Below are 27,705 nucleotides of genomic sequence, written 5' to 3' on the forward strand. Positions count from 1 at the left end.
AGTCGTAACTAAAATACTCCTCAAAATGTCTGGTTTACTGTATTTTGGTCTCTTTTTAGTTTTTATTTGACACGTTTAAAAAGATGATGAAAAGCCCAGAACTGTCTGTCAAGTCCAGCATGCCTAGCGCCCCCTTAGCCCCGGCAAAAGTTCAGGTCAACAAAGTTCTCATGCTTGGTAGTGGGGGGCTCTCTATAGGACAGGCTGGTGAATTTGACTACTCTGGATCACAGGCTATTAAGGCTCTAAAGGTTAGTCCATATGTGAAGTTCCCTAGACTGAGCTTGCAGTGTTATGCAGGGAATCATCTGTACAGCTAGACACATCGTGTCAGTTTCTCGTAGAGGCTTCAAGGACTACTAGTTATTGTAAAACCTCTAATTGACTGCCACTTCTATTTGAACGCCACCTCTATTTGACCGTCACTGCGAAACAAAGGTTGAAAAATAGAGCCCCACCCTCTATTTGAATGCCACCTTCATTTGACTGCCACTTTGACTATTTTTGATTTTTATGAACTCAAAATATCAAGTGATCAGCAGAAAAGTGTCCACAAAATCGTATTAATAGTGAATCATTTACATTAATAACAGTCAATTCTCTCGTTGGCCAACTCCAAAGCTTGAAGGCTTACACTTGTGTATTCAAAACAACCCAACATTTATCATTTACAAACAATGGAATGGCAAGCTCACGCAATCATCAGCAAAATTAGCTTTTTCCTATTGGCTTACAGGAAGAAGGGCTACAGACGGTGTTAATGAATCCAAACATAGCCTCAGTGCAAACAAATGTGGAGGGGGATAAACAGGCGGACACTGTTTATTTTTTACCAGTCACAGCGCAGTTTGTAGAAGAGGTGATAGCCAAGGAGAGACCAGATGGTATTGTCTTGTCGATGGGTGGCCAAACAGCCCTCAATGTTGGTTAGTATCCTAAGGCTCAATGAATTTCCTCAGCATTCCTGTTTGTCGTTAGCAAACATTCCAACACATGGAGATTGGTCTGACTATAATTGGGTACTATCATAAATAGATTAAATGTATTACTCTGTAGGTAAAAGATAGAATTGCTTACATCTTAGTCTGAGTACCTGCAGTGATTTCTAGCATATTTAACAGTCTCCATTGTTAGCTGCTCATGTCAAACACACTTTAAACTGAGGTTTTATATGAGGGCATCTCAGGTTATTCTAGTGTCAGTTAATACAAGTACATTACATATGCAGGAGTGGAACTGCATCAGAGTGGGGTGCTTGACAAGTACAAAGTCAAGGTGCTCGGTACTCCTGTCGAATCCATCATGGCGACTGAAGACAGAGACATCTTTGCCAAAAAACTTAAGGAGATCAATGAGAAGTTGGCTCCAAGCATAGCCGTAGAGAGTGTAAGTTGGAGGAGCGATTGCTAACCATTTGCATAGCCGTAGAGAGTGTAAGTTGGAGGAGAGATTGCTATCCGTTTGCATAGCCGTAGAGAGTGTAAGCTGGAGGAGAGATTGCTATCCGTTTGCAATAATGGATTCATTTCTAAAACGGTAGCATTAGTAGTAATTTTAGTAATTGTAATGTGGTTTTAGTGTAACTTGGTAACTAGTAGTTTGACCCTTTCTGTTATTGTGTGAATGACTCTGATTTGAGCAGTCTCAATGACATGAACACATTACAGAGCTTGAACAGATCATTTGTACAGTTAGCTTTTTGCTGGTGACATGCTCTAATTACGGCCTAGTTTCCGTCACACATGTAACCTTGACCTCTTCTTTAGGTATCTGAAGCAGTGACAGCCGCGGATAGCATCAATTACCCAGTAATGGTTAGAGCAGCCTACTGTCTCGGTGGGCTCGGCTCAGGCCTCTGTGAGACCAAGGAGCAGCTCGTGGATCTCTGCACTAGGGTCAGTAGCAATATCACTAGGTACTGTGTGCGCTCAGTGAAGGCCTTTCTGGTTGGAATGGCCTTGTGATTTGGGTGTGCGAAAGTTATGGTCAAGTGTTTAAACTAGGTTCCATGTCAAGCGTGTTGGCTGTAAGGTTTCTTTTATGCTTTTATTGCTCCAACACGTTGTTCCATAGTCATCCGCTTTTTTTTGTAGATCTATGCAGAGTCACTCTTGTCCTCTAGCGGATGTATTTAAATTGTTCAAGTCACCCAGTTCTGTCTAACAGACTTGTTTGCTGAAATAGGGCTGTTCATATTCAGTTTAACTAGTTACTAGTGGTAGACATGTATGCTTCTATAATTATTTTTGGTATCACAGGCCTTTCAAATGACGAATCAAGTGTTGGTAGAAAAGTCGCTCAAAGGTTGGAAGGAAGTCGAATATGAGGTGGTGAGAGACTGCGCCGACAATTGTGTTACCGTTTGTAACATGGAAAATTTCGACCCACTCGGTGTTCATACAGGTTTGCATCTTTGTGTTTGCTTACTAGTATATTTGTCTGTTTCATAGAGTTGTCACTATCTAATACTTACTAGTTTATTTATCTTTGTTTCCTAGAGTTGTCACTATCTAATACATACTAGTTCATTTACCTTTGTTTCATAGAGTTGTCACTATCTAATACTCACTAGTTTATTTACCTTTGTTTCATAGAGTTGTCACTATCCAATACTTACTAGTTTATTTATCTTTGTTTCATAGAGTTGTCACTATCTAATACTTACTAGTTTATTTATCTTTGTTTCATAGAGTTGTCACTATATAATACTTACTAGTATATTTATCTTTATTTCATAGAGTTGCCACTATCCAATACATACTAGTATATTTATCTTTGTTTCATAGAGTTGTCACTATCTAATAATTACTAGAATGTTTATCTGTGTTTCATAGAGTTGTCACTATCTAATACTTACTAGTTTATTTATCTTTGTTTCATAGAGTTGTCACTATATAATACTTACTAGTATATTTATCTTTGTTTCATAGAGTTGCCACTATCCAATACTTATTAGTATATCTTTGTTTCATAAGAGTTGTCACTACTCAATAGAATATTTGGATTTAGAATTTAGTATTTTTTGTTCCACTTTGTAAAGCTGTGAGTTTCCTCCCTCTTTGGTGTTTAGGAGACTCCATAGTAGTGGCCCCCAGCCAGACACTCTCTAATCGCGAGTATCATATGCTAAGAGAGACGGCAATTAAAGTTGTAAGGCACTTTGGGATAGTCGGTGAGTGTAACATACAGTACGCTCTGGACCCAGCATCACTCGACTATTGCATCATAGAGATCAATGCAAGATTGAGCAGAAGCTCTGCCCTTGCTTCCAAAGCCACTGGGTAAGACTAGCCTTTGTAATCCTATATGGGGAAACTCATATGATTTCTTGAGACAGAATAGACAGGTGTTGTTTAATGATAGGCCTTTCTTCAAGCAGTGTATGTAATCACGTCCTTTAGCCCTGTGACGGTGAAGAGCCATTGTTAGCATTGCCAGAGGCATAGACGTTAATGTGTGCTAAATGTAAAAGATTGTTTCAGCTTGCCATCCTATGTCTGTACAGGAAATTTGTTTGCTAATCCTTGACATGTCATAGGTATCCACTCGCATTCATTGCTGCCAAACTCGGCTTAAATGTTCAGCTGCCAGAGATAACTAACATGACAACCGGTAAGACCACCGCATGCTTTGAACCGAGCCTCGACTATATCGTGACGAAGATACCAAGGTGGGACCTTGATCGGTTCCTCAACACACCTAAGGAGATCGGCAGCGCTATGAAAAGTGTGGGAGAGGTGAGCTGACTTTTATCCTTTCATCTCGTTACTATGCATTTGTTCAGTGGTCACAGTTTGCTCTGTGTGCCCTCTCCTCTGCTTTTCTCGCATTCTTTGTCATCTATTCCTGTAGTCTCTTCAATTTGCACCTAGTAAACCTTCCTTCTGTTCCATATCTGTGATAGTCTTTGCATACACCTTTCTCATAGCATCTTGTAACATGAGGACTTCCTCCGCGTTACCAAGTGATAAGAGGGCTCATAGAGTGACAATCATGAAAAATTAACAGATACTTTAACATAGAGGAAGAAATAAGCAATTCCTTCTATAGATATGGGTGCAGGTGGAATCACAAATTCACACTCATACTGTGGTTAGACTACATTTAGAGCAAGAGGTAGGTAGTAACTACTACAGATCGTTACACTCATACTGTGGTCAGAATACATTTTGAGCATGAAGTAGGTAGTAACTATTATAGATCGTCACACTCATACTGTGGTTAGACTACACTTAGAGCATGGAGTAGGTAGTAACTACTACAGATCTTTACACTCATACTGTGGTTAGACTACATTTAGAGCAAGAGGTAGGTAGTAACTACTATAGATCGTTACACTCATACTGTAGTTAGACTACATTTAGAGCAAGAGGTAGGTAGTAACTACTACAGATCGTCACACTCATACTGTGGTTAGACTACATTTAGAGCATGAAGTAGGTAGTAACTACTACAGATCGTCACACTCATACTGTGGTTAGACTACATTTAGAGCATGAAGTAGGTAGTAACTACTATAGATCGTTACACTCATACTGTGGTTAGACTACATTTAGAGCATGAAGTAGGTAGTAACTACTACAGATCGTCACACTCATACTGTGGTTAGACTACATTTAGAGCATGAAGTAGGTAGTAACTACTACAGATCGTCACACTCATACTGTGGTTAGACTACATTTAGAGCATGAAGTAGGTAGTAACTACTACAGATCGTCACACTCATACTGTGGTTAGACTACATTTAGAGCATGAAGTAGGTAGTAACTACTATAGATCGTCACACTCATACTGTGGTTAGACTACATTTAGAGCATGAAGTAGGTAGTAACTACTATAGATCGTCACACTCATACTGTGGTTAGACTACATTTAGAGCATGAAGTAGGTAGTAACTACTATAGATCGTCACACTCATACTGTGGTTAGACTACATTTAGAGCAAGAGGTAGGTAGTAACTACTATAGATCGTTACACTCATACTGTAGTTAGACTACATTTAGAGCAAGAGGTAGGTAGTAACTACTACAGATCGTCACACTCATACTGTGGTTAGACTACATTTAGAGCATGAAGTAGGTAGTAACTACTACAGATCTTTACACTCATACTGTGGTTAGACTACATTTAGAGCAAGAGGTAGGTAGTAACTACTATAGATCGTTACACTCATACTGTAGTTAGACTACATTTAGAGCAAGAGGTAGGTAGTAACTACTACAGATCGTCACACTCATACTGTGGTTAGACTACATTTAGAGCATGAAGTAGGTAGTAACTACTACAGATCGTCACACTCATACTGTGGTTAGACTACATTTAGAGCATGAAGTAGGTAGTAACTACTATAGATCGTCACACTCATACTGTGGTTAGACTACATTTAGAGCAAGAGGTAGGTAGTAACTACTACAGATCGTTACACTCATACTGTGGTTAGACTACATTTAGAGCAAGAGGTAGGTAGTAACTACTACAGATCGTTACACTCATACTGTGGTTAGACTACACTTCAAATCTTTTACAGTAGCAGATTATTTGGAGTCAGGGAACTGCAGAGCAACATTTAGTAGGAAAATCTATGAGACTTACCATCACATAAACAGTGACTCACTTATTAACAGACGTCCAATCTTTACGCCTGCTCTATGGATATATTCCTCTCTTCTCTCCACAGCTTCCTTTACTATGTAGGTCATGGCCATAGGCAGGTCTTTTGAGGAGAGTTTACAAAAGGCCCTGCGCATGACTCACCCTTCCATTACTGGCTTCACAGCCTCACTTCCTGCTGGCAAGTCGTACCCCAAGAACTATGATTTGGAGGAATCGCTGCGGATGCCTTCCAATACCCGCATACATGCCATATGTAAGGTAGGATGTTAGTGCACTGTGGATACAGATACAGCCTAAGAGTGAGAATCTTTTGCCATTTGTGATTTGTCATCGTATTACCATACCATGTCCTACATGTAAATCTTCTACTAGTTAGAATTTTTATAATAAAGATATAACATGTTTATTGCTTACATAATATTTGCTGAAGTTTTCTTTAAGTATCTTGTTTATTTTTTGGTATTTTGTTAGAAGAATGATATCATAAGCTGCGATATTTTTATAAAAGTTGAGAATAAAAAATGTTTTTTATAGTTTAGTGTTGAAATGAAAATATTTCCCTTAAAAATGGTGACACTATAGCATATGTCAGAATGTTGAGTACCAGACCTCTATATGATTTATGGAAGTGCATTCCGTACTTTTCGGACTATTAGCCGCTACTTTTTTTTGATGATTTGAGCCATGCGGCTTATATAAGGTTGCGGCTATTCTGTGGTTTTTTTTTGACCGCTAGGGCGTATTAACCAGAATCTCCGGTTAGTGCGCCTGTAGTGGTGAAAGAAAATAAGAAACAATGCCTAACAGTACTGTTCCGCTAGGCACTAGGTTAAAAAGCGTCGGTTAATACGAAACAGTGCCGTTAGACACTGTTCCGTTTTAAACAGCAAGGTTGCTGCCGTGTTAAAAAGCACCGTCCTGAGTTCTGCGGCCTATACAAAGGTGCGGCCTATGTATTGTTTTATTATCGTTTTTTGGAAAATAAAGCAGATGCGGCTTATATAGGGGTGCGGTTAATAGTCCGAAAAGTGCGGTAATCAAAATTAATACATTATTTCTAGTCAAAGATTTAAAACCTGTTGTATTTTATGAGCAATAGCAGATGAGCAACAATAAGTTTCAAGGAAGACAAATATAGCAACAACTAACTATGTGTTGAATAAGACCTCTGAGCTGTTTAAAGGAGGTTTAAGATAGTTGCTACTTAGAAGTGTCAGTAACTTTTGAAACGTTGTGGTAACTGGGAAGTTTCTGATGTATTTACATCCAACCATTCTCTTTTGACTGTTGAACATTCATTAATCACCTCAGATCGGGTTTGCAATATTCGAAGCTTACGTTTGAACTCTGACTTCTCACAGGCCATGAATGAAGGTTATACAGTGGATGATATTCATGAACTGACAGAGATAGACAGGTGGTTTTTACACAAGCTGCAGTACATTGTGCATCACAGCGATGAACTTCAATCCTTTGCTGGGTAAACAGTTACTTTTGTGTCATCATTGACTGCCCTCACTAGGCTTGGTACTCCGTGTTGTTAGTCAGCCAAGGTCATAGATTGATTAGCTTTTTCTTTAGCATAATATTTATCACTAGTGATGTGTTACATCTATTACTAGTCGTGTTTAATATCCATTACTAGTCTGCTCTCACTAGGCTGGGTACTCCATGTTGTTAGTCAACCAAGGTCATAGGTTGATTACCTCTTTCTCATTCATAACATCTATAATATAATAATAATATAATAATAACATATATCGCCATTATTCTGTTCTATGCCACTCCTACATCTGTGTATTATTAGAGTTCAGTCAGTGCCTGAGGGAAGCCTACGCAAGGCCAAGATGCTCGGCTTCTCTGACCAGCAGATAGCGAAGCTGTGTGGAGCAACTGAGGCGACCGCAAGGGATGCAAGACTGAGAAAGGGCATAAGCCCATGGGTGAAGCAAATAGACACTATGGCTGCTGAATACCCGGCCATGACCAACTACCTCTACTGCACATACAATGGTGCTGTTAGTATCTTTTCAGTAACTCTCAAGCAAGAGCTTAAGAACGGTTCCTAATGTTTCGCTTTGCACTAGTTCAACAACAGTATCCTGGCAGACACAGTATCCTCACAGACGCAGTATCCTCACAGTATTGTCTTGACTCACAGTATTGTCTTGGTTCTTATATGCTGTTCTCACTAGGCTTTCTCTATAGCATTAGCTTTGTTGTCTGAGGTTTTGCGGCAGCTGTTCTGATAGAGCATACTCTGGCTATTGAAAATGCTGCTCTATGATGCTTTCCGATTCCCAACACATGGGTAGGGTACAAGGGAATCATTCAGGCTGTGACACATTGCTCTCGTAATGTTACGGCAATTATGGCGGGTTGCCTTGACTGGGTTATTTGATAGTCCAGTAGGGTGGGGTCTCTTGAGAGTAGATGAGCGGATGTGTGAGGCATCATCACAAGCCTGGCCTGAGATCTTTATAAATATCCTCCAATATTTATAGGCTCCGTTAAGTGAAAACTTGTTTTATAACTAGGAGTTCGGTGTGTGCTAGCAATTTATTATCAACTTTATTTGCAGTAAATCGATAGAGAAATTGCTGTTTTTTCTCACATATGACTGAAAGCATCGTGTAGAAGATAACTCCAACGTCATTGATATGCGTGTGACTAACGAATACTCATTGACTGCACCATTCTACAAAACATATTTCATCGATATTTTGTCGCGTGTAGCTCCTTCATGAGGTACACAAAGGGCATCTGTAAGCTTTTCAGAGCAGTAGGGATTTTTCTGAAGCAAAATTCCAAAGTTATACTCTACAAGGCTGAGTGCATGCGGCTCTTTGTGTTTGAGTTGGGTGAATTTGCATGTTTGTCAACATTAACATTCTGTAGGCCTGTAATACGCGTAGAACTCTTCAATGAAGCAATGGGTAAGGAGTGCTAGGCTGATTGGGAAGGTTTCTCCGTTACTAGCAATATTTATGTAATAGCTATAGTTAGGATATGATAAGGGCCGGCACACCGTTGTTAGATCATCTCTTCCTACTGTGGAAATGTTTTTCGTTCTAGGAGCATGACCTGACCTTTGATGACCACGGCACCATGGTTCTTGGTTGTGGGCCATACCATATTGGTAGCAGCGTAGAGTTTGATTGGTGTGCTGTGTCCGCCATCAGATCCCTAAGGAAGATGGGACATAAGACAGTGAGTGGTAACTGTACACTCCTTTCTTACCAGCTAGTAATCCATTTCTTTCTTATCAGCTAGTAATCCATTCCTTTCTTACCGGCTAGTAATCCATTCCTTTCTTACCGGCTAGTAATCCACTCCTTTCTTACCTGCTAGTAATCCACTCCTTTCTTACCAGCTAGTAACCCATTCCTTTCTTACCAGCTAGTAATCCATTCCTTTCTTACCAGCTAGTAATCCACTCCTTTTTTACCAGCTAGTAATCCATCCCTTTCTTACCAGCTTGTAATCCACTCCATTCTTACCAGCTAGTAATCCACTCCTTTCTTACCAGCTAGTAATCCACTCCTTTTTCACCAGCTAGTAATCCACTCCTTTTTCACCAGCTAGTAATCCATTTCGTGTTCTCAACTTTGTTATCGTCAGCAGTCATCTTGCAGATTTTAATGAGTAGAGTTATGGCTGTTGAAATTCTACACTTTGAAGTTTGTACGGTTGTCAACTCATTTGATTTCATTCATAGTTTTTCACTACCAGTGTGGCACGAGGTTTTGTAGTTGTTGTCTCCTGCTCTCATGACACCTATAAAATAGTGGTGTTATCAAAACCATAAAACAAAGGCCTGGGATATTACTATGAGTCCCTCTTTAAATGTTCTGTTTTCTGACAGATTGTGGTCAACCATAATCCAGAGACGGTGAGCACAGACTTTGATGAGTGTGACAGACTCTACTTCGATGAACTCAGTTTTGAGCGAGTCCTTGACATCTATCTTCTGGAGGTGAGGGTTTATGGTCTGTAGACCTGTTATACATTATAACATCACTCCAAATGGGCATATCTCTGTTTCTAAATTGCACTGCAGTTTTGTAATCATATACATTCTGGAATAGATCTTTTATTAGAATGGATATCAGTTTTGTTATTCTAGTTGCACTTCCATTGACACCGTTGCTCAGAAAACCATTAATAAAAACGGCATTTTGAGACATTAAAATTTTTTCTGCAATATGTAAAGACATAGACTGTCGATTCACTGTTATCAATATATTGTTATGTTGTAAAGCAGTCAGCTCGGCCTATGGCAGCACTACTAGAAAAAGATTCTTTGGAAATTGCATTCCAAACAGCGTTATGATGAACTGACCAAACTTCCTGCATATGCTGTTACAACTCTAGTGCTAATATTGCCTGCTTGGCAATAGAGTAAAATGTGGTCGTAGGCTGCAGGTACCAGCAGGAATGTGTTTCTGCACACTCTGGCAGAAACTTGTTGCTTCCAGTTCAGTGCTTGACTCCTGACATGTATCTTTTTAGCAGTTCTACCTACAATCACATGTTGTGTTTCTGTACAGAAAAGCTCTGGTGCCATCATCTCCGTTGGAGGGCAGATTCCTAACAACCTAGCGTTGCCTCTCTATAAAAGTGGCGTGAACATTTTGGGTACATCTCCACTTGACATTGATGCCGCTGAAAGTAGGGCAAGATTCTCAGCTATCCTTGATGAGATCGGTGTTGGGCAGGCACCCTGGAGGTCTCTTTCCTCATTGGTGAGCTCTAAGACTAGTGAGATTGTTATACATGTATGTGCACTGATATCACTGGCACAAGTACACAAGAGTTTACATTGTTCTGTTTCATCATCTGCTTTTAGGATGATGCCTTGGACTTTGCTGCATGTGTTGGCTATCCATGCCTGTTGCGACCTTCATTTGTCCTTAGCGGTTCAGCTATGAATGTGGTGTATAATCCTGAAGAAATGCGAGCTTTCCTCAAGGCAGCCACAGAGCTATCTCCCGAGCATCCAGTTGTCATTACCAAGTTTATTGAAGGGGCAAGAGAGGTTAGTGGTCTCTATAACTTTCAGTGACTAGTGCTATGCAACTTACGCTGTCTAGTGGGTCTATCTAGGGGCCTATCTAGGGGAGCCATCTAGTGGGTCTATCTAGGCCTTTTCTTTTTTGCAAAATATTCATAAGCACATATTTATTTTCATTTCAGTGCGTTTCATCAACTCACTGCCTGAACCATAGAACGAATTCATCAATTGTTGTATATCATCATCTCAGTTAAGCCAAGATGATCCCAAATTTCACCCCAAGTTCAAAATTTTCAAATTTAGAGAAATCGTACCATCTTGCGTTGTATATCACCTTCTATTTTACTTATCAACAAAATTTAAGCTGAGATGAAAAGTATTTCTCATTAACTAAAATACAGTCAAATATGGATAACTCGAAAGTGTTCGAGTTATCAGAGCGTTCAAGTTATCAGAGCACTGTCACAAGTCCATGTATTTACTTATTTATTAGTAGATACATGTACATATACAAACTATAATATAAATCAAAAGCACAAATGGCTTGTTTCAAATTAAATGCTTCTAATGTAAAGTTTAAAACGTTTTTATCAAAAAGTATAAAGATTTTTCTATCACTTGAGATTGGTTTGTTGTTTGAGGTGATGTTATTGCCAGGACGTTTTTTAGATTGACATTGGCAAAACTTGATCGTTGTTGAAATGCTCAAAAGAAAAGACATCTTTTTCTTTTGAGCGTTTTACCCACGATCAATTTTGCCGATTTTTCTTGAAGTTTATGCAAAGATTACCTAATTTTACTTGGGATTCGTTAAAAGCAACACTCCGAGGCAGTTCAATTAGACGTTTTACGAGGTTTTACGGTACATTGTATATCACTCACGCTTTTTGAATGGATACTTATTGAATGTACACACGTATTCTGTGTTTAGGTCAAACGATGAATAGTTTTTTTTAGCTAAGACAACGTATACGTTTAATTACAACAATTTTTAAGACGTTTTAAAAATTCAACATTCCGACGTTGATTCAACACGAAATCAACGTCGGAAAACTATTCATCGTTTGACCTAAACGCAGAATACGTGTGTACATTCAATAAGTATCCATTCAAAAAGCGTGAGTGATATAGTGATATACAATGTACCGTAAAACCCCGTAAATCTTCTAATTGAACTGCCTCGGAGTGTTGCTCTTAACAAATACCACTTTCCTTGCTTCCGAAGGGCGATCGCTAAGCGGATGTTTGGTATAAATCAAATTTCACCAAACCTTTAGAAAAGTCGTTGACAAAAATATTTTGCCGATGGTGGTAATAACGATGCTTATGAATTACGAAAAGTTGAGGTTTACCTCTATGGCTTGGAATAAAGTGATTTTCTAAAGCGATAACAACCGTTTCGGTAGTCGTTGGGCAAAAAACAGTTCGAGTTAACAGCGTTGAGTTCAAGTTATCTATAGCAATTCATCATTACGTGGGAACGGACCAAAGAAACCGTTCGAGTTAACCATGTGTTCGAGCTATCCGTGGGCAAGTTATCCATGTTTGACTGTATTTAGTTATATCATAATGAATAATATAATTTGAGTTAAACTGTGTTGGCATGATCTGTTTGATTAATGATTTCTATATGTGATGATATAGACGTGATATAAATACGGTATAGACGTGATATAAATATGATATAAACGGGATATAAATATGGTATAGACGTGATATAGATATGGTATAGATGTGATATAAATACGGTATTGACGTGATATAGATATGGTATAGATGTGATATAAATATGATATACATGTACATGTGATATAAATATGGCCAACCAAGGTTGTGTAGTTGGCAGGTTGATACCTTACATAGAAGGTTTTAGGCTTTACCTTCTAGATTTTGTTAGAAAGGGAATGCACCCTCAAAACCCTCAATCCTATATTCTTCAAGTCTTCCTTAACAAGGCAACCATACAAGGCAGCTATCAAACTCATGTTTATAAATAAAAGCTAGTCATCATCTACAGACGGTCAAAGATCATTGTATGAACTTAAGCTTGCTTTAGAATTTTATGTCATTATTAACACGTTTCCATCTCTATACAGCACAATGTTAAACGTGGTACAATATTAAATACACATGGTCTTTGTAGTTGGACAGTTGGGAAGTAAATGCTGCTCCTACCCATATATTATATTTTTCCAACTCATTTATGAAGCTCAAATGTTTTATTTTGCTATAATATCTAGAATATATTGCAAGGCCTCTGTACCTGTTCAAGTAGCTGCCATCTTTTAAAAATCGAACAATACAAGTGGTTGATCCTTATTCTCATAAAAGTGACAAGCATTTCCCGACTATTAACAGATCGAAATGGATGCAGTTGCCAGGAATGGGCAGGTGGTTGCCCATGCCTTATCCGAGCATGTTGAAAATGCTGGTGTGCACAGTGGTGATGCAACTCTAATGATGCCGGCTCAAACATTGACGCAGCAGCAAATTGATGAGGTATAATTGTATTCTATAAGCATTAAACCTTTGTGTTTACTCCTGTGTTTTTCCCTCGTGATAGTTCACAGCCACTAACTCTCAACTCCTAGTGAATGCTGTACTTTGGAGAAGTAACAGAACAGACCTGTTATATTGTAGTAACCTCAAAATTATATATTTAGAGGTTCTCATAACATTGATTAACTGTTGCAATGTTAATAGTTAAAGGTTGACTTGCAACAAAATTCACATTACAATTATTTGATATCAAAAGATTCACCATGTCTTACTTTGTTGTGTTGTAGGTGCAAAATATGCGGTAATGTGATTACAAGCTCTTAAAAGCTCAAAAACGAACAGTTTATCGCAGCCACACGAGACCGCCGTAGTTTGGATTCGCTTTTCAAAACGGCTCAAATGGGACATAGCTGTGTTAGATGGTTTCTGTTTACACTTTCATGCAATCTTATTCGTCGAAATATTTCACAAATATACTTCATGCATTCAATAAAACCATGTCTATTGTTCTTACGCGTCTGTTTTATCGTCATTGTAACGCTGTCACTTTTAGCAGTGATATCTTATAACTTACCGTAAAAATTTGTTTAATTTTTTAGCCTTAGCTTGAAGGAGTACATATCATTTTCTGATAATCATGACGAGCCTGTTGGTCATTTGTGATAATCGAAAAGCGCTGCAGAAATTATTTGCAAAGTATTGGGTCACGTGATCAGATTACGACTTGCCAATTAGACCAAACCGAAACAAAACTGTAAAGTAGCGAGCATCTATATTTGATACGGGGTCTTCGGTAAAACCCGAAGTGTTTGTCATAAATTAGTGTTACGATAAGTTTTATATTGAGCTTTTTATTGCCCTTTTAATTCACGGGAGAACATCATGTAACAAGACGATTACCAAATTTCATGACTATGTCAGAGAAATAAAGAGATTCCAATCTACGGCGGCTTTTCGTTTTTGGGCTTTTAAGAGCTTGTAATCATATTCTCACATATGTGGCACCTACAACACAACAGAGTAAGACATGGTGAATCTTTTGATACCAAATAACTGTAATGTAAACTTTCTTGCAAGTCAACCTTTAATGTATTCAATTAGCGTGTTGAATTGAATTATGACTTAACAGCTTTATCTATTTTTCTGTTGTCTACTTTTATAGATTAGTGAGGTCACCAGAAAAATCGCGAAGAGATTTAAGATCTCAGGGCCACTGAACATGCAGTTTCTGGTAACCGCTGGGGAGATAATGGTCATAGAGCTAAACCTGCGAGCTGCCAGATCCTTTCCCTTTGTTTCGAAGACTATCGGCACCGATCTTGTGAAGGTGGCTACTAAGGTTATGATGGGGGAGGAGCTAGATGTGCGTGAACTGCCCACTCTGGAGCATCCTCACAACCCCCGTGACTACATCGGTATAAAGGTGAGGGGTAATTATTGTAAAGTTGAGGAATGGTATTCATGGCAGACTTCCTCGATTGCTAGCTGTTTCACTTGGTCATTTGTTGGATTTGGGCTATAGTTTTAACCATTGATGAATTAAAAGAATATATTGTGTCTTGGCAGGCTCCCATGTTCTCTTGGCCTAGACTCAGAGACGCTGACCCACTACTAAGATGTGAAATGTCCTCCACAGGAGAGGTAAAAATAATTTGGCCTAAAAATATTAGCTTAAATATTTTCTTACAACTAGGTATAGTTTCAACTGGTGGGTGATTATTTATGAGTGCTTGGCAATATCACAATCATTATAGCAGTTTGTCTCTATGGATATGGCTGTTTTCATGTTGATCTGATTCAACATTTCCCGCCCGCTTTATTTTTGCCGTACTTTAATATTTGTTATGGTTCATATCTGTTTTCTTCGTATTCTTATTGAGAATGTCTTCAAATCTTAATCTAGGCCTTTCTTCCCTGCGCTTCCTCTCCTTCAACTTATAGCGCAACAGTCCACGGAGCAGGAGATCACGGTCTATCCTTTCAAGATGTCTGTTCTCTAATTCTTTTGTTTAAGAATGGCTCTGAGTGATGGTATTCCTGATCTTCTCACTACAGTAATAGTATTCTCATTATTCTTATTCCTTTCAAGCTAGATCCTATATGTCTCATCACTACTTCTAGTCTCTAGACTGGCTGCTCTAGACCTCTCATTACTACACAGCACTACCAACACTCTAGACGTATATACGCTTTAGACGTGGCATTTCCTTTTGATCGAAAAATGAAACGCTAAAACATTCCTCCAGAGCCTGGCTCTCAATTTTCCATCCTCTGTAAGATTTCAGTCTAGCTCAGAATTGGCAGCTGCAGTACTTTCGAGATATTTCAAGGTTTCATTGTTTTAGTAACTCTATTGCTCCGGAGACAACTCCAATTAACTTTGGCTGCTGATCAAGATTCTCTGATTTCTTAAGACTGATTTGAAGATTGAATTGTCTTGTAGCAGTGATGAATATGTTACTAAGGTTTTGATGTTACAGGGTTTGTGCGCTAATAGACCACTTTCATCAACAAATCTCTCACTAGCTTGGTAGTGGCATTTGAGTTGAATCTGAATCAAATTACCCAGGTTTGCTTTTTCCTAGTCTATGTGTGGAAGTGTTTTTGTGCAGTTTAAATGAATTAAGAAAAGAAATAAAACAACTGTAGAGATTTTTAAACTTATTCGAGCAACTGTAACTTTTAAATTTCATATCATGAAAGAAGTGTTTTGTTGAAATAAATTAGGAGGAGAAATAAAACTGTAAAGGTGTTTAAATGTAACTGTGAAATCATTAGCGAGTAAGGCTAAATATAGTATGTTTTGCTAAGATTACAATGAAAAATTATTTGGTTTACAATTATGTGATTTTCAGTGTTAGCATCACATGGCGAAAATATCGTATAGACGTACAATGATCCCTCGTTTATCGCGGGATGCATTCTAAAAATAACCCGTGATAAGGGAAATAGTGAAGTAGTCAGTTTTATTGTTTTATTGTTTTACAATGCAATACTGTACTGTAAAATGAAATCAAAACCTGTTTGAAGGCTAAAGATTTGTTTCCAAAACAATAATTTTAATATTGGTTTTTCTGGTATTATTTTCCTCCTTCTTTATACACCGAACCTAAGATTCGTTTATTCCTACAGTCGCATAGCTTTTACCTACCTTTAGCATGTCCAGGAGTGTAACTTTTTCTGCAATAGTTAGCATCTTCTTTGGCGCGTCTGGAGGCCCCTTTGTCGGTGCAGAATGTTTCTTCGAAATGCTGGGTTTTGTCACAGAGAAAATTTACAGACATAAATTTGCAGAATGTACAAAAACATAAACTGTTTACTAGTGGAAAAACAATACAGTGCTGCATCAATATTTTACTTCTAGACAACAGTCAAGCCCCTGAGCCAATCAGGATTCAGAGCACTGTAAAAATCAGCAAAGCCGTGAAAGATGAAGCGCGATATATCGAGAGATCACTGCATAGGGTGGTATAAAAACCCATAGTAATTATCTAATGCAATCACCTCATGGTAAAAATAATCAACATCATCATCATTAAAAAATAGAAACAAAACAATATGTTAACCTTAGTAACTATAGTTACCTACAATAACTTTAGTGCATTTTGTGGTTATGATCTGCAAGAAAATGTAACATTACAATGTACATGTGCAAAGTTGTCACCTTCGAGACAGACACGGGTAATATAAATGTTGAATCTAACTTAAATGAATTTAGCTATATAACTAAACACATATTTAAAGGAAGTTTTAGTATTTATTTTAGTAAACTTCAAACTTTTAATTAAAATTTATCGCTTCTCTGTTAGCAATTCTGTTTTTACCATAACGGAACTGAACTGAGATAACGGCAGAATAGCTTATTGAAATTTTTGTTATTTCGTCGGTTTGTTATTATTATTTTTTGTTATAATACAACAATCGCCAAATTTTAATTTCGAGAGAAATTATTGTTGATATCGTAGGGCAAAAAACAAATTTGCCCTAGTATGGCGAGGACGAAAAAGCATCATGTTTCATAGTCAGGCGAAAAATATTTTATAACAGGGGCATCATAACCTGTGAGTGTATCAATTAATAAGTCATTTAGCATGTGCAATCGAGAAAAGGGTATACAGTATAAGATAAGAGCGATATAATTGTAAGGACTGTGTAGCTTAGTGGTTTAATGCGTGGTTAGAAGCTAGCTGTTGCAATCTCCGTGAGTTCAAATCCAGTACAAAGCGAGTTTTTAATTCCAAGATTTTAATAGCTTGAGCTGGACAGACATTGAGATTTATATGCATACTAGCTGTGCTACCCGGCGTTGCCCGGGTAATAAAAAAGTCTATGGACAGAAAATTGATTTTTATTTGACATATAACAACATTTGTCATTCTAACTTTCAAACTACATATCATGAGAAAAGTGTTTTGTGTAGTTGAAATAAATTGAGAAAGAAAATAAAACAACTGTAAAGGTTTTCAAACTTTGTCAAACAACTGTAACTTTTAAACTTCATATCATGAAGTTTTATATTAAACAACTGTAAATTTCATACATCAAATACATCATTCATATCATGAGGAAAATGTTTTGTGAAGGTCAAATAAATTTTAAAAAATAAAACAACTGTAAAAGGGTTTAAGTGTAAATGTGAAATAATTAGCAGGTGATAGCTAAATTAAGTCTGTTTTGCAATGATTACAATAAAAGATTATTCGGTAATGTTACAATTAATACGAGCTGAGAAAACAAAATAAAAACCCTTAATATATCAAATTAATAATAATAGTTCATGCATAGAAGTGTGTGCGTATAAAAAAGGTTACTGTTCCACCAGAAGCTATCCATCCAAACTTTGATTACAACGATACTGGTACAAATGTAAAAATGATATAGCGGACTGTCTTTGTTTGACTGAACGGTGAGAGAAAGTAGAGGCCATTGCTACTCGAGATAAAACAATTGTCCGCGTGAGAAGTATTGACCTTCACCGCGATTTAGCAATTGAACCTTACGAAAAGCAGGAAATAGAAGTTCATGAAAAGGCAAAAAAGCAACATGTTTCATAGAGTTATTAAAATCCATAAAGTTTCAAATAATGATATGATAATATATGATATGGTATATGATGTCATTGATCAGTATGCCTTGCGTAGCTCTGTGGTAGAGCTCGGGATAAAAAAATTGCGAACGCAATCTCCGTGTGTTCAAATTCGTCATGACGCGGACTTTTAATTCCAAGATTTTAATAGCTATAGCTAGACATACCGAAGGACAGAATACAGAAAACAGACGACGAACTTTCAGAAATATATATATAAATATACTAGCCGAATGCTCGGAGTTGCACGAGTATTAAAACAGCTTATACACAGTGGCATGTAATGTAGTTGTCTGCCACGTGCCATTAGCCTGGCACATTGCCAAAGACTAATTTGAGTAAGCTACTATCAGCTTGCTAAACTTACTAACTAGAGTTGTGAGAGCAAGCTTTAATGATGTTGTGTAACACAGAGTTTTATGCGTATTTTAACCAAGATAACGACTCGTCAATCCACTGCATCTCACTTACCTTAATTGGTTTGGCTATTGCCTGATGAAAGGAAGATTCCAAGTTCAAATCCAGAGCAAAGCGGAGCTTTCATTCCTAGATTTTAATAGCTATAGCTGGACAGACCGAATAATGACAGGCTTCGAGATTTATATGTAGATAGAAGATAGATGGATTATTATTGTGATCATCTGTTAACCTGCCTAAGACTGATTTTGAACAGCATCAAAAATTCTGTACACTTCCTCAGAAAAGTTTTTCCATCATACTCTTTCCTCTTCTGAATCCATGTGGAGGCTCGGGTTGCACTTTGAGATATGTTGTCTGTAGTGGACATGTGAGGGATGTCTCGGTAATCCCCGATTTATTTTTAATCACCTCTTTTTAAAATGAGAGAGGGGAAATCCTTGTATTTTTTGATCTTTTAGTACTATTTGAGCATCCCAACCAGGATGTATCATTTACAAAGAGAGTCGGTCAACTTCCGACCACCATACATCCATACTTCAGGGCCCTTCACATTTGGCATTGAACCAATGACTGACATGAGCATATTCATATCAGGTTGATCATCCAAACACAGGACAGCTTGCCTGTTTGCAATTTGATGTTGAGCCATTTCATTTAGATCTCTCGGTACTTCCAATTGATGACTTTCAGCCACTTTTCGTTACTTATCATCACGAAAGGCACTTTCACTTGACTGAAAGCAGCTAGAGAATCGTTAAAATATTTTGTCCTTTTTTAGATAACTGTTGTCTCATCCTGATCTCGAAGTTGGACAAGTCTTCATGGTTTTATACCAAAATCTCGATCATTTAGTTTAGAATTTTTTCTGTTTGAAGATCCCTAGCTTTTTCTTCTTTCATTATCATATCTTTATTTCTCTTGTGTACCTCTGAAGTTTTGTCTATTTCTATACACTTTGGTTTTTGATCCCGTGTTGCACATCAGAGAAGCTTGTATTCACTGTGTTCCTTTCCTCAGTGAACCGTGACATAGGCCTAACCTATCCTGTCCTAGCCTGTCCTGTTGCTTCCTATCATGCTTTTTAAGCACGTTGCAAGAAGTGAAATGCATGTACACAGCTTCTTTCAACAATTCCTGCTTTTGCTCCAAATCATCTTTCTCTCTATCTGAATAATTTCACTTACCATCCATTTCCTCTTTCAGTTCATGTTTGCGTGTCTAATTTTTACGTGTCCTAAGTCTTGATAGTTGGCATTGCTACTGAGATAGGGCTGGTCAAGTTATATCCATACTTGTCAACTCTCCTGCTACTATAGTGTCTGTTGCTGCAGGTGGCTTGCTTTGCTAGGGATATTCATACAGCCTTCCTCAAGTCTCTCATATCAGCTGGATTCCGTCTGCCAGCCAAGGGAAGTACTGTCATGATCGGAATTCAACAGTCTTTTCAACCAAAGTTCCTTCCAACTGCTAAGAAACTACACGATTTGGGCTTTAAGGTGACAAATTTAATCTTGTCTCTATAGTTTCCCCTTTGCCCATGATCTTGCTTGTAGATAAATATAGATCAGTTAGAGGTTAGCATGCTAGACACACATGATATACTAGAAAAACCACCTTATATTGTTTTACATATTAATTTTCAAAACTATTTTCTGAAAGCTGTCGATGATGTTACCCATGTCTGTACAGTGCACCCTCAGATTACGATTTTGATCCGTTCGAGCGTTGGAATCGTATGGTGAAAAATCGTATGTAGGGGTATAGAAAACCATAGTAATTATTTAATGTAAACATACCCTGGTAAAAATCGTCAAAATTTTATAAGCGCTACATATTGAAAATAGTGACAAAATAGTATATTAACCTTAGTTACTATAGTTACCTATAGGAACTTTATTGTCTTGTGTATTTAGTGGTTATGATATGCAATGAAATGTAACATTAGAATGTCTGTAGGGAGTTCTTACCTTCAAGACAGATATACGTATAACATACACTTTGAATTCACCTCAAATAAGTTTAGCTTCCTAAACACACACTTAAACTTAAGCTTTAGTATGGATTTTCAACTATTTTACTAAATTTCAACTTTTTATTCCCAAAATTTTATCACTTATTAGTTTCGGTCTTCGTTTTCACTATAACTTTTAACGGGCGTGCTTAAAACTTTTTTCAATCTGATTTGTCAAGAAAGTCCGAACGATGCTGTTTTATAACAAAGTGGATTTTTGTTAGTAGTTTAAGAGAAGTTGTCCACCTTTTGTTTGAAGAGATCTCGTCTCCAACTTTGTACTAGTTTTAAAGTATTACTGTTTTACACATGAGAATTGCTGAACTGAGAGAAATTGGTCATTGTGTTTCTTTCAGGCCCTGTGAAAATATTTTCGACAAACAGCATTTTGCATTATACAATAAACAATACAGTACTTTATATATACATGTACAATAAACAATACAGTACTTTATATATACAATAAACAATACAGTACTTTATATATACAATAAACAACACAGTACTTTATATATACAATAAACAATACAGTACTTTATATATACAATAAACAATACAGTACTTTATATGCACAGACACGGATGATAATAAGAACTATTATAAACATAAACAATACTTGATGAACTGAAAATAATCTGACTCTGAATGATTGTGAAGAGAAGTTCTCTCACAAGAGAAGTTAAGTCACTAGCCTAAGAATTTAAAAAGTCAACCAACTTCTTATATGTAATATATATATATATGTAATAAGCACACCGACTGCCAAATTTGAACTCTGGCGAAAATTTTGTTGATTTCTTATGGTGAAAAAAGATTCGTATGATGAGGTGAAAAAAATCATCATGTTCCACTTTGTAAGGTGAAAAATCGTATATCAGAGTAATCGTATCTTGAGAGTGCACTGTACAAGTATACGCATTATATTTTGTAAAGAATTTTCTTCTCTTGTCGGACTCAAGGTATAGGTAATCTATGAACATGTTTAAGTGAATTCGTATCATGTAGACTTTAATAAAACCGGTTATATTTAAATTATTGACTTTCTTGTGGAAAAATTCATGCAAGCAGTTTTATCAAGTGCTAGAACTTCTACAGATGATTTTTGTAAAATCGAATGGTTAATTTACATCAAAAGTCAACCAAGTTGGATCTTCGTCTTGGAACCTGACTCTTGGTTGGTGCTAGAGACAAACAGTAAAGTTTGTACAAATTTTTACACATATTTTTAATCGTGGTAGAAGTTAATGATGATTAATCTGTCATGGATTAGTGAATGAATCTCAAATAAAACAGCTAGAAATGAATAAAATGGAATCTGCATTTTATTTAATGGAAACTGACATTTTCCACAAACCACATGCCTGTTTTCTAGCATTCTGCCAATGAAGATCAACATGTCGATATCATGTATGCTATTGTATGCCAATTGGTCGCTTGTCAGATTCACAAGTGCTGCCTCTCTTCAGTGTATGTGACACCTACTTAAGCACTTGTGACACCTACTCAAGTACATGTGACACACACTCAAGTACATGTGAGGCACTCTCAAGTACATGTGACACACACTCAAGTACATATAACACATAGTCAAGTACATGTGACACCTACTCAAGTACAGTCAAACATGGATAACTCGGCCACGGATAGCTCGAAAACATGGTTAATTCGAACAGTTTCTTTGGTCCGTTCCCACGTAATGATAAATTGCTATAGATAACTCGAACTCAACACTGTTAATTCGAACTGTTTTTTTGCCCAACGGCTACCGAAACGGTTGTTATCGCTTTAGAAAATCACTTTATTCAAAGCCATAGAAGTAAACCTCATATTTTCGTAATTCATAAGCGTTGTTATTACCACCATCGGCAAAATAATTTTGTCAACGACTTTTCTAAAGGTTTGGTCAAATTTGATTTATACTGCTATACGATTAATAGCACGGGCTTGCCGGGTCACGCGCGCAAGGATTTTCGCCACGCACATACAAAACAAAAACAGCATGTTGTTTTGTATGTGCGTGGCGAAAATCTTTGAGTGCGTGACCCGGCTAGCTCGTGACGAATAGTTTTTCGACGTTGATTCCGTGTTGAATCAACGTCGGAATGTTGAATGTTTAAAACGTCTTAAGAATTGTTTTTATTAAACGTATACGTGTCTTAGCTAAAAAAACTATTCATCGTTTGACCTAAACACAGAATACGTGTGTACATTCAATAAGTATCCATTCAAAAAGCGTGAGTGATATACAATGTACCGTTAAACCTCGTAAAACTTTTAATTGAACTGCCTCGGAGTGTTGCTGTTAACGAATCCCAGGTAAAGTAAGGGATTTTTCTTTGGTAACTTTTTCTTGAAGTTGCATAAACTTCAAGAAAAGTCGGCAAAATTGATCGTGGGTAAAACGCTCAAAAGAAAAAGATGTCTTTTCTTTTGAGCATTTCAACAACGATCAAGTTTTGCCAATGTCAATCTAAAAAAACGTCCTGGCAATAACATCACCTCAAACATAAAACCAATCTCAAGTGATAGAAAAATCTCTATACTTTTTGATAAAAACGTTTTAAACTTTACATTAGAAGCATTTAATTTGAAACAAGCCATTTGTGCTTTTGATTTATAGTATAGTTTGCATATGTACATGTATCTACTAATAAATAAGTAAATACATGGACTTGTGACAGTGCTCTGATAACTTGAACGCTCTGATAATTCGAACACTTTTGCTCGGTCCCTTGAAGTTCGAGTTATCCATGTTTGACTGTACATATAACACTTACTCAAGTGCATATAACACCTACTCAAGTACATGTGACACCCACTTAAGTACATGTGGCTGCTACTCGAGTACATTTGGCACACGCTCAAGTACATATAACATGTATTCAAGTACATGTGGCACCTACTGAAGTACCTGTGACACTTACTTGAGTACATATTTGGGTCTGTTTATCGTCTCATGTTACCTCACGAATTATGTAGTTTCACCTTTAGTCACATACTTTACAGTTGTGTGCAACTACAGCGACAGCCAACTACCTTAGAAATCACAACATACCTGCTGAGACAGTCGCTTGGCCCCTCGCACGCACCTCTGGCGAGCATGTAGGCATTGCCACCAAGTGAGTCAGTTTTTCTTATATCGTGTTTGTTTGTCAAGGTTTATTTCACGCTGTTACTGTAGAATTCACTTGGGTTTTCAGCAATTATACAGTATTTCTTACCTCTTTCGTTCACAAACCACGTGACTTGAATACATGTCATCAATTTACGCTTCTCATCGATTTGCTCAGTGTTCTAGAGCACTTGAACAGCAGGTTAATGTTCAACCCCCAGAAAAGTCCATCAGAAGTACAGGAATAGCATACAACCTCAAAAGGTTTACTTGCAACAAAATTCACATTACAGTTATTTGGTATCACAAGGTTCACCATGTCTTGCTCTGTTGTGTCGTAAGTGCAAAATATGTGGAAATGTGATTACAGGCTTTTAAAAGCTCAAAAATGAACAGTTAATCGCAGCCATCACGAAAACGCTGGAATCGATTGGAATCTCTTTATTTCGTCAAATATTTGTACTCAAACATTGTTGTTATTATTTTTGACCACGTGAAATAAAAGGCTCAATTTATTTCTCTAAGTCATTACAGTTTTGTTATTGTCTTGTCACGTGATGGTCTCACGTGAATTGAAAGGCCAATACAAAGCTCAATATAAAACGTCTCGTAGCACTAGTTTATCACAAACACTTTGGGTCTACCGAAAAGCCCGCATCAAATATAGATGCTCGCTACGTTACAGTTTCATTTCGGCTTGGTCTAATCGTCTAGTCGTAATCTGATCATGTGACCCATACTTCCTGCCAAACAGCACGAATAGTTTCTGCAGCGTGTTTCGACTATCACAGGCTATCAACAGGCTTGTCACGTTTATCAGAGGATGATATGCAATCCTTCGAGCTAAGGTTAAAAATTTAAACAAATTTTTCGGTAGGTTTTGAGATATCAGTGCTCAAATGACAGCATTACAATGATGATGAAACAGATGCGTAAAGACAATAGACATGGTTTTATTGAATGCGTGAAGTATATTTGTGAAAATATTTCAACGAGTGAGGTTGCATGAAAGTGTAAACAGAAGCCATCTTGTTCAGCTGCGTCCCATTTAAGCCGTTTTGGAAAGGGATTCCGATCTACGGCGTTTTCGTGATGGCTGCGATTAACTGTTAGTTTTTTAGCTTATAGGAGCTTGTAATCGCATTTCCACATATTTTGCACCTACAACACAACAGAGTAAGACATGGTGAATCTTTTGATACCAAATAACTGTAATGTAAATTTTGTTGCAAGTCAACCTTTAAATTGCTCTCTGCAACTGGTCATGTGTCCAGTCATCAAGGTTACTTTGCCACTGGGCCCAGTCATGTCTAGTCAAGAGCACAGAGCCATTGTTTGTACAACGATGATTGTAAAATATGCACAGTCTTGGCTTGCAAAAAACAATGCAGACATAATACCTGATCTTCATTGGATTGCCCTCATTATAAGCATTTCCTCATCTGCTGAAAGCAGAAAAATTTTCAATGTTGGTAGACCGAGTGGAAATATCATTTTACTGGTAAGTTAGTGATGTAACGACTGGGTGGAGATGGCCCACTGGACTAGGCGCATCTCACATTCTATCTTTTCATACAAGATCATTTATATTTTAGAAATATTGATGTGACAAACATTTAACAATGATAAAATGGCTGGTTCACTAACAGCTTTTTTCCAGTCAACAAAATTTCTCTAGTTGGTTATTGAAGATTTTAAGTCTGTTGTGCCTGTTATGGGTGTTAAAAGCTACAACAGAGTTAACATGATTGCATATATCTGACCAATTTTGTTTTTATTATGTGATTAATGTTGAAACAAGAAAACTAATTTACATGTAAGTTGATTTAGAAATATGAAAACAGCTGAGTTTTTAATTTTTCCTGTTAAAACCTGTCTGATCTATGATATGAGCAGCAGTAAAATGTCAATAGGCAAATAATCTAAGGGTGTTATTGAAATATTTATTTAGTTTAATACAAAAAATAAAAAAGTTGTTTCGTGTTAAAAACTCAATAACTATTTTTATATCTTCCGGGAGCCTACAAACGCACTGCGAGAGCGACAAAAGCCCCAAAGATACCGCACAAATGGCCTTCGGGGATATTGTTAGAACATTCCTTGTGAGAGGTTGTCCTCTCAATAATTCTTCAGATGCTCTTTGAATGCTTTTCATACAGGCTCATTCAAGATAAGGCCATAGACCTGGTGATCAACTTGCCCAACAACAATACAAAGTTTATACAGGACAACTACATGATACGCAGGATGTCTATTGACTCCCAGACTCCTCTCATTACCAATTTTGAAGTATGTCTTCTCATTTTGATTTGTTATAACTTGAATGTAGAATAATAAAGAAAAACACGAGAATAGTAAGAAATCTTAAGAACAATGGTGTCATGTCTGCAAGTTGTCTGCATAAGAAATTTTTAGGATGTCTCATTAACTGAAATATGATTATAATAAAGGTCCTGTTTCATATTTGTTAGCGTGAGAGTATAACTCTTGTGTACTTCCTTATTTTAATTGAATTGTGTTATAATAGTTTCGCTTTAAAATTGAGGGAATTTCCAATATGATCACGCATAGATATACAGAGCGTGTAGACTATAAATATGGTTCGTGGGTAGTCTGCCTTCATTGGCGAGTGTTTTATTTGCAAGGAAAGATGTTGCTCTTGGTTTTTCTGAAAGCAATGGCTTGCTGCTCCTTTTGTTGTTACCTGTTGACATTACCTACAAGCTGTTTCATCAGCAATCTTAGCTGATGTTACCTCAATGACAAGCAAAAGCTAACCAGCTTCTTTTGGTCATATCAGATGTTCGCTGATGCGGTGTTTCTACTCGTCCCTCTAGTTGAGCATATATTTATGTTTATGTAGATAGCCAAGCTGTTGACAGAATCGCTGAGCAAGGCTGATGAGATGAACTCTGACTCTCTATTCCATTACCAAGAGAAGGCTGCAGTCTAGCAGTCCTTCCCACTTCTGACACCAATGTGTGTGATCGCATCATACTGTATAACCCTAAAGTATATACCAGCATGTATGCTTAACCTGCACATAGTTGTCTCGTCATTATACTCAAGAGTTCGGTGAAGGCACAAGAGATGATCTTTAAGCTCCTTTTTTGTTTTGCGCTACTTCAATATTCAGACAGTTCTAATATCCAGCATCCCACATTCCAGCAAAACCTCCTTTTTTGTTTATTGTTATTAGTACAACACTTTTTATCACTTTACAACATTCCAAATTCTGTTGAATCTCATGCTTGGTGAATCTCTTATACACTGTGTTCATCGTAGATCGTTTTGGTCTTCATTTTGATTTCCTGGCCATCTCATTGGCTGGTTTATAATATTTTGAATCTCATAAGTTTAATATTAATTGTTGCACTACTAGTAGCATTAATCAAAATACATGTATCGCGAGCAAGCTTCAAAGTATAATTAATTACCATTTACATATAAGGATGCTGAACATAGAAACTTACAACATGTCTCCCAACAGCGGATACAGTTTTGACTCAAGTGACAAAAATTTCACATTTAAACGAATAGCAGTTTTTCAGTTGGTAGATGTTGGCATAGTAAGTGAATGCAAGGCAGTAAGACTTATGATATGGCTGTTAAAACTTTTTATAATAAATTCTGATGTCTCAACCTTCGATTGCTATGATTCAAGTAGGACTGGAGCCAATGGATCATTACGCTAGGCGAGCTACGCTTGTTGGGTGCTAAAAATATACATGGTTATTTTACTTACTGAACAGCAACTCGCTAACACAGTTTGGTCTAATCAAAGGCTTGTTCATGTACCCTCGTTAACTCATAAGTAGCTTTAGAACTCTAGGAATACTTGAGATAGTAGGTGAATACTTGAGATGTACCATTGCTTGTTAGGTTCTCTAGTGTCATGGTTGAGTTGAAATATCGTAAATGCTTCAATCATGTGTTCTTCACTGCTTAC

General features: G+C 37.2%; 1 protein-coding gene across 1 annotated transcript in view; it reads left to right on the forward strand.

Annotated features, from left to right (window-relative positions):
• The window catches only part of LOC137387434 (carbamoyl-phosphate synthase [ammonia], mitochondrial-like), a 36,294-nt gene extending 9,131 nt beyond the window's left edge, over positions 1-27,163 (forward strand). Inside the window, exons 9-29 of the mRNA XM_068073857.1 lie at positions 60-251; positions 737-926; positions 1,229-1,386; positions 1,767-1,895; positions 2,259-2,403; positions 3,071-3,281; positions 3,539-3,737; positions 5,696-5,872; positions 6,976-7,094; positions 7,422-7,632; positions 8,690-8,824; positions 9,480-9,590; positions 10,165-10,359; positions 10,464-10,652; positions 12,987-13,127; positions 14,290-14,550; positions 14,694-14,768; positions 19,965-20,129; positions 23,651-23,763; positions 25,916-26,045; positions 26,620-27,163. Coding sequence (XP_067929958.1) covers positions 60-251; positions 737-926; positions 1,229-1,386; positions 1,767-1,895; positions 2,259-2,403; positions 3,071-3,281; positions 3,539-3,737; positions 5,696-5,872; positions 6,976-7,094; positions 7,422-7,632; positions 8,690-8,824; positions 9,480-9,590; positions 10,165-10,359; positions 10,464-10,652; positions 12,987-13,127; positions 14,290-14,550; positions 14,694-14,768; positions 19,965-20,129; positions 23,651-23,763; positions 25,916-26,045; positions 26,620-26,709 — 3,336 coding nt within the window. The 3' untranslated portion in view covers positions 26,710-27,163. The remainder of the gene's footprint in view (positions 1-59; positions 252-736; positions 927-1,228; positions 1,387-1,766; positions 1,896-2,258; positions 2,404-3,070; positions 3,282-3,538; positions 3,738-5,695; positions 5,873-6,975; positions 7,095-7,421; positions 7,633-8,689; positions 8,825-9,479; positions 9,591-10,164; positions 10,360-10,463; positions 10,653-12,986; positions 13,128-14,289; positions 14,551-14,693; positions 14,769-19,964; positions 20,130-23,650; positions 23,764-25,915; positions 26,046-26,619) is intronic.
• Positions 27,164-27,705: the final 542 nt, after the last annotated feature.

This window comes from Watersipora subatra, chromosome 2, assembly GCF_963576615.1.
Source record: "Watersipora subatra chromosome 2, tzWatSuba1.1, whole genome shotgun sequence".
NCBI classification, from domain to species: Eukaryota; Metazoa; Bryozoa; class Gymnolaemata; order Cheilostomatida; family Watersiporidae; genus Watersipora; species Watersipora subatra.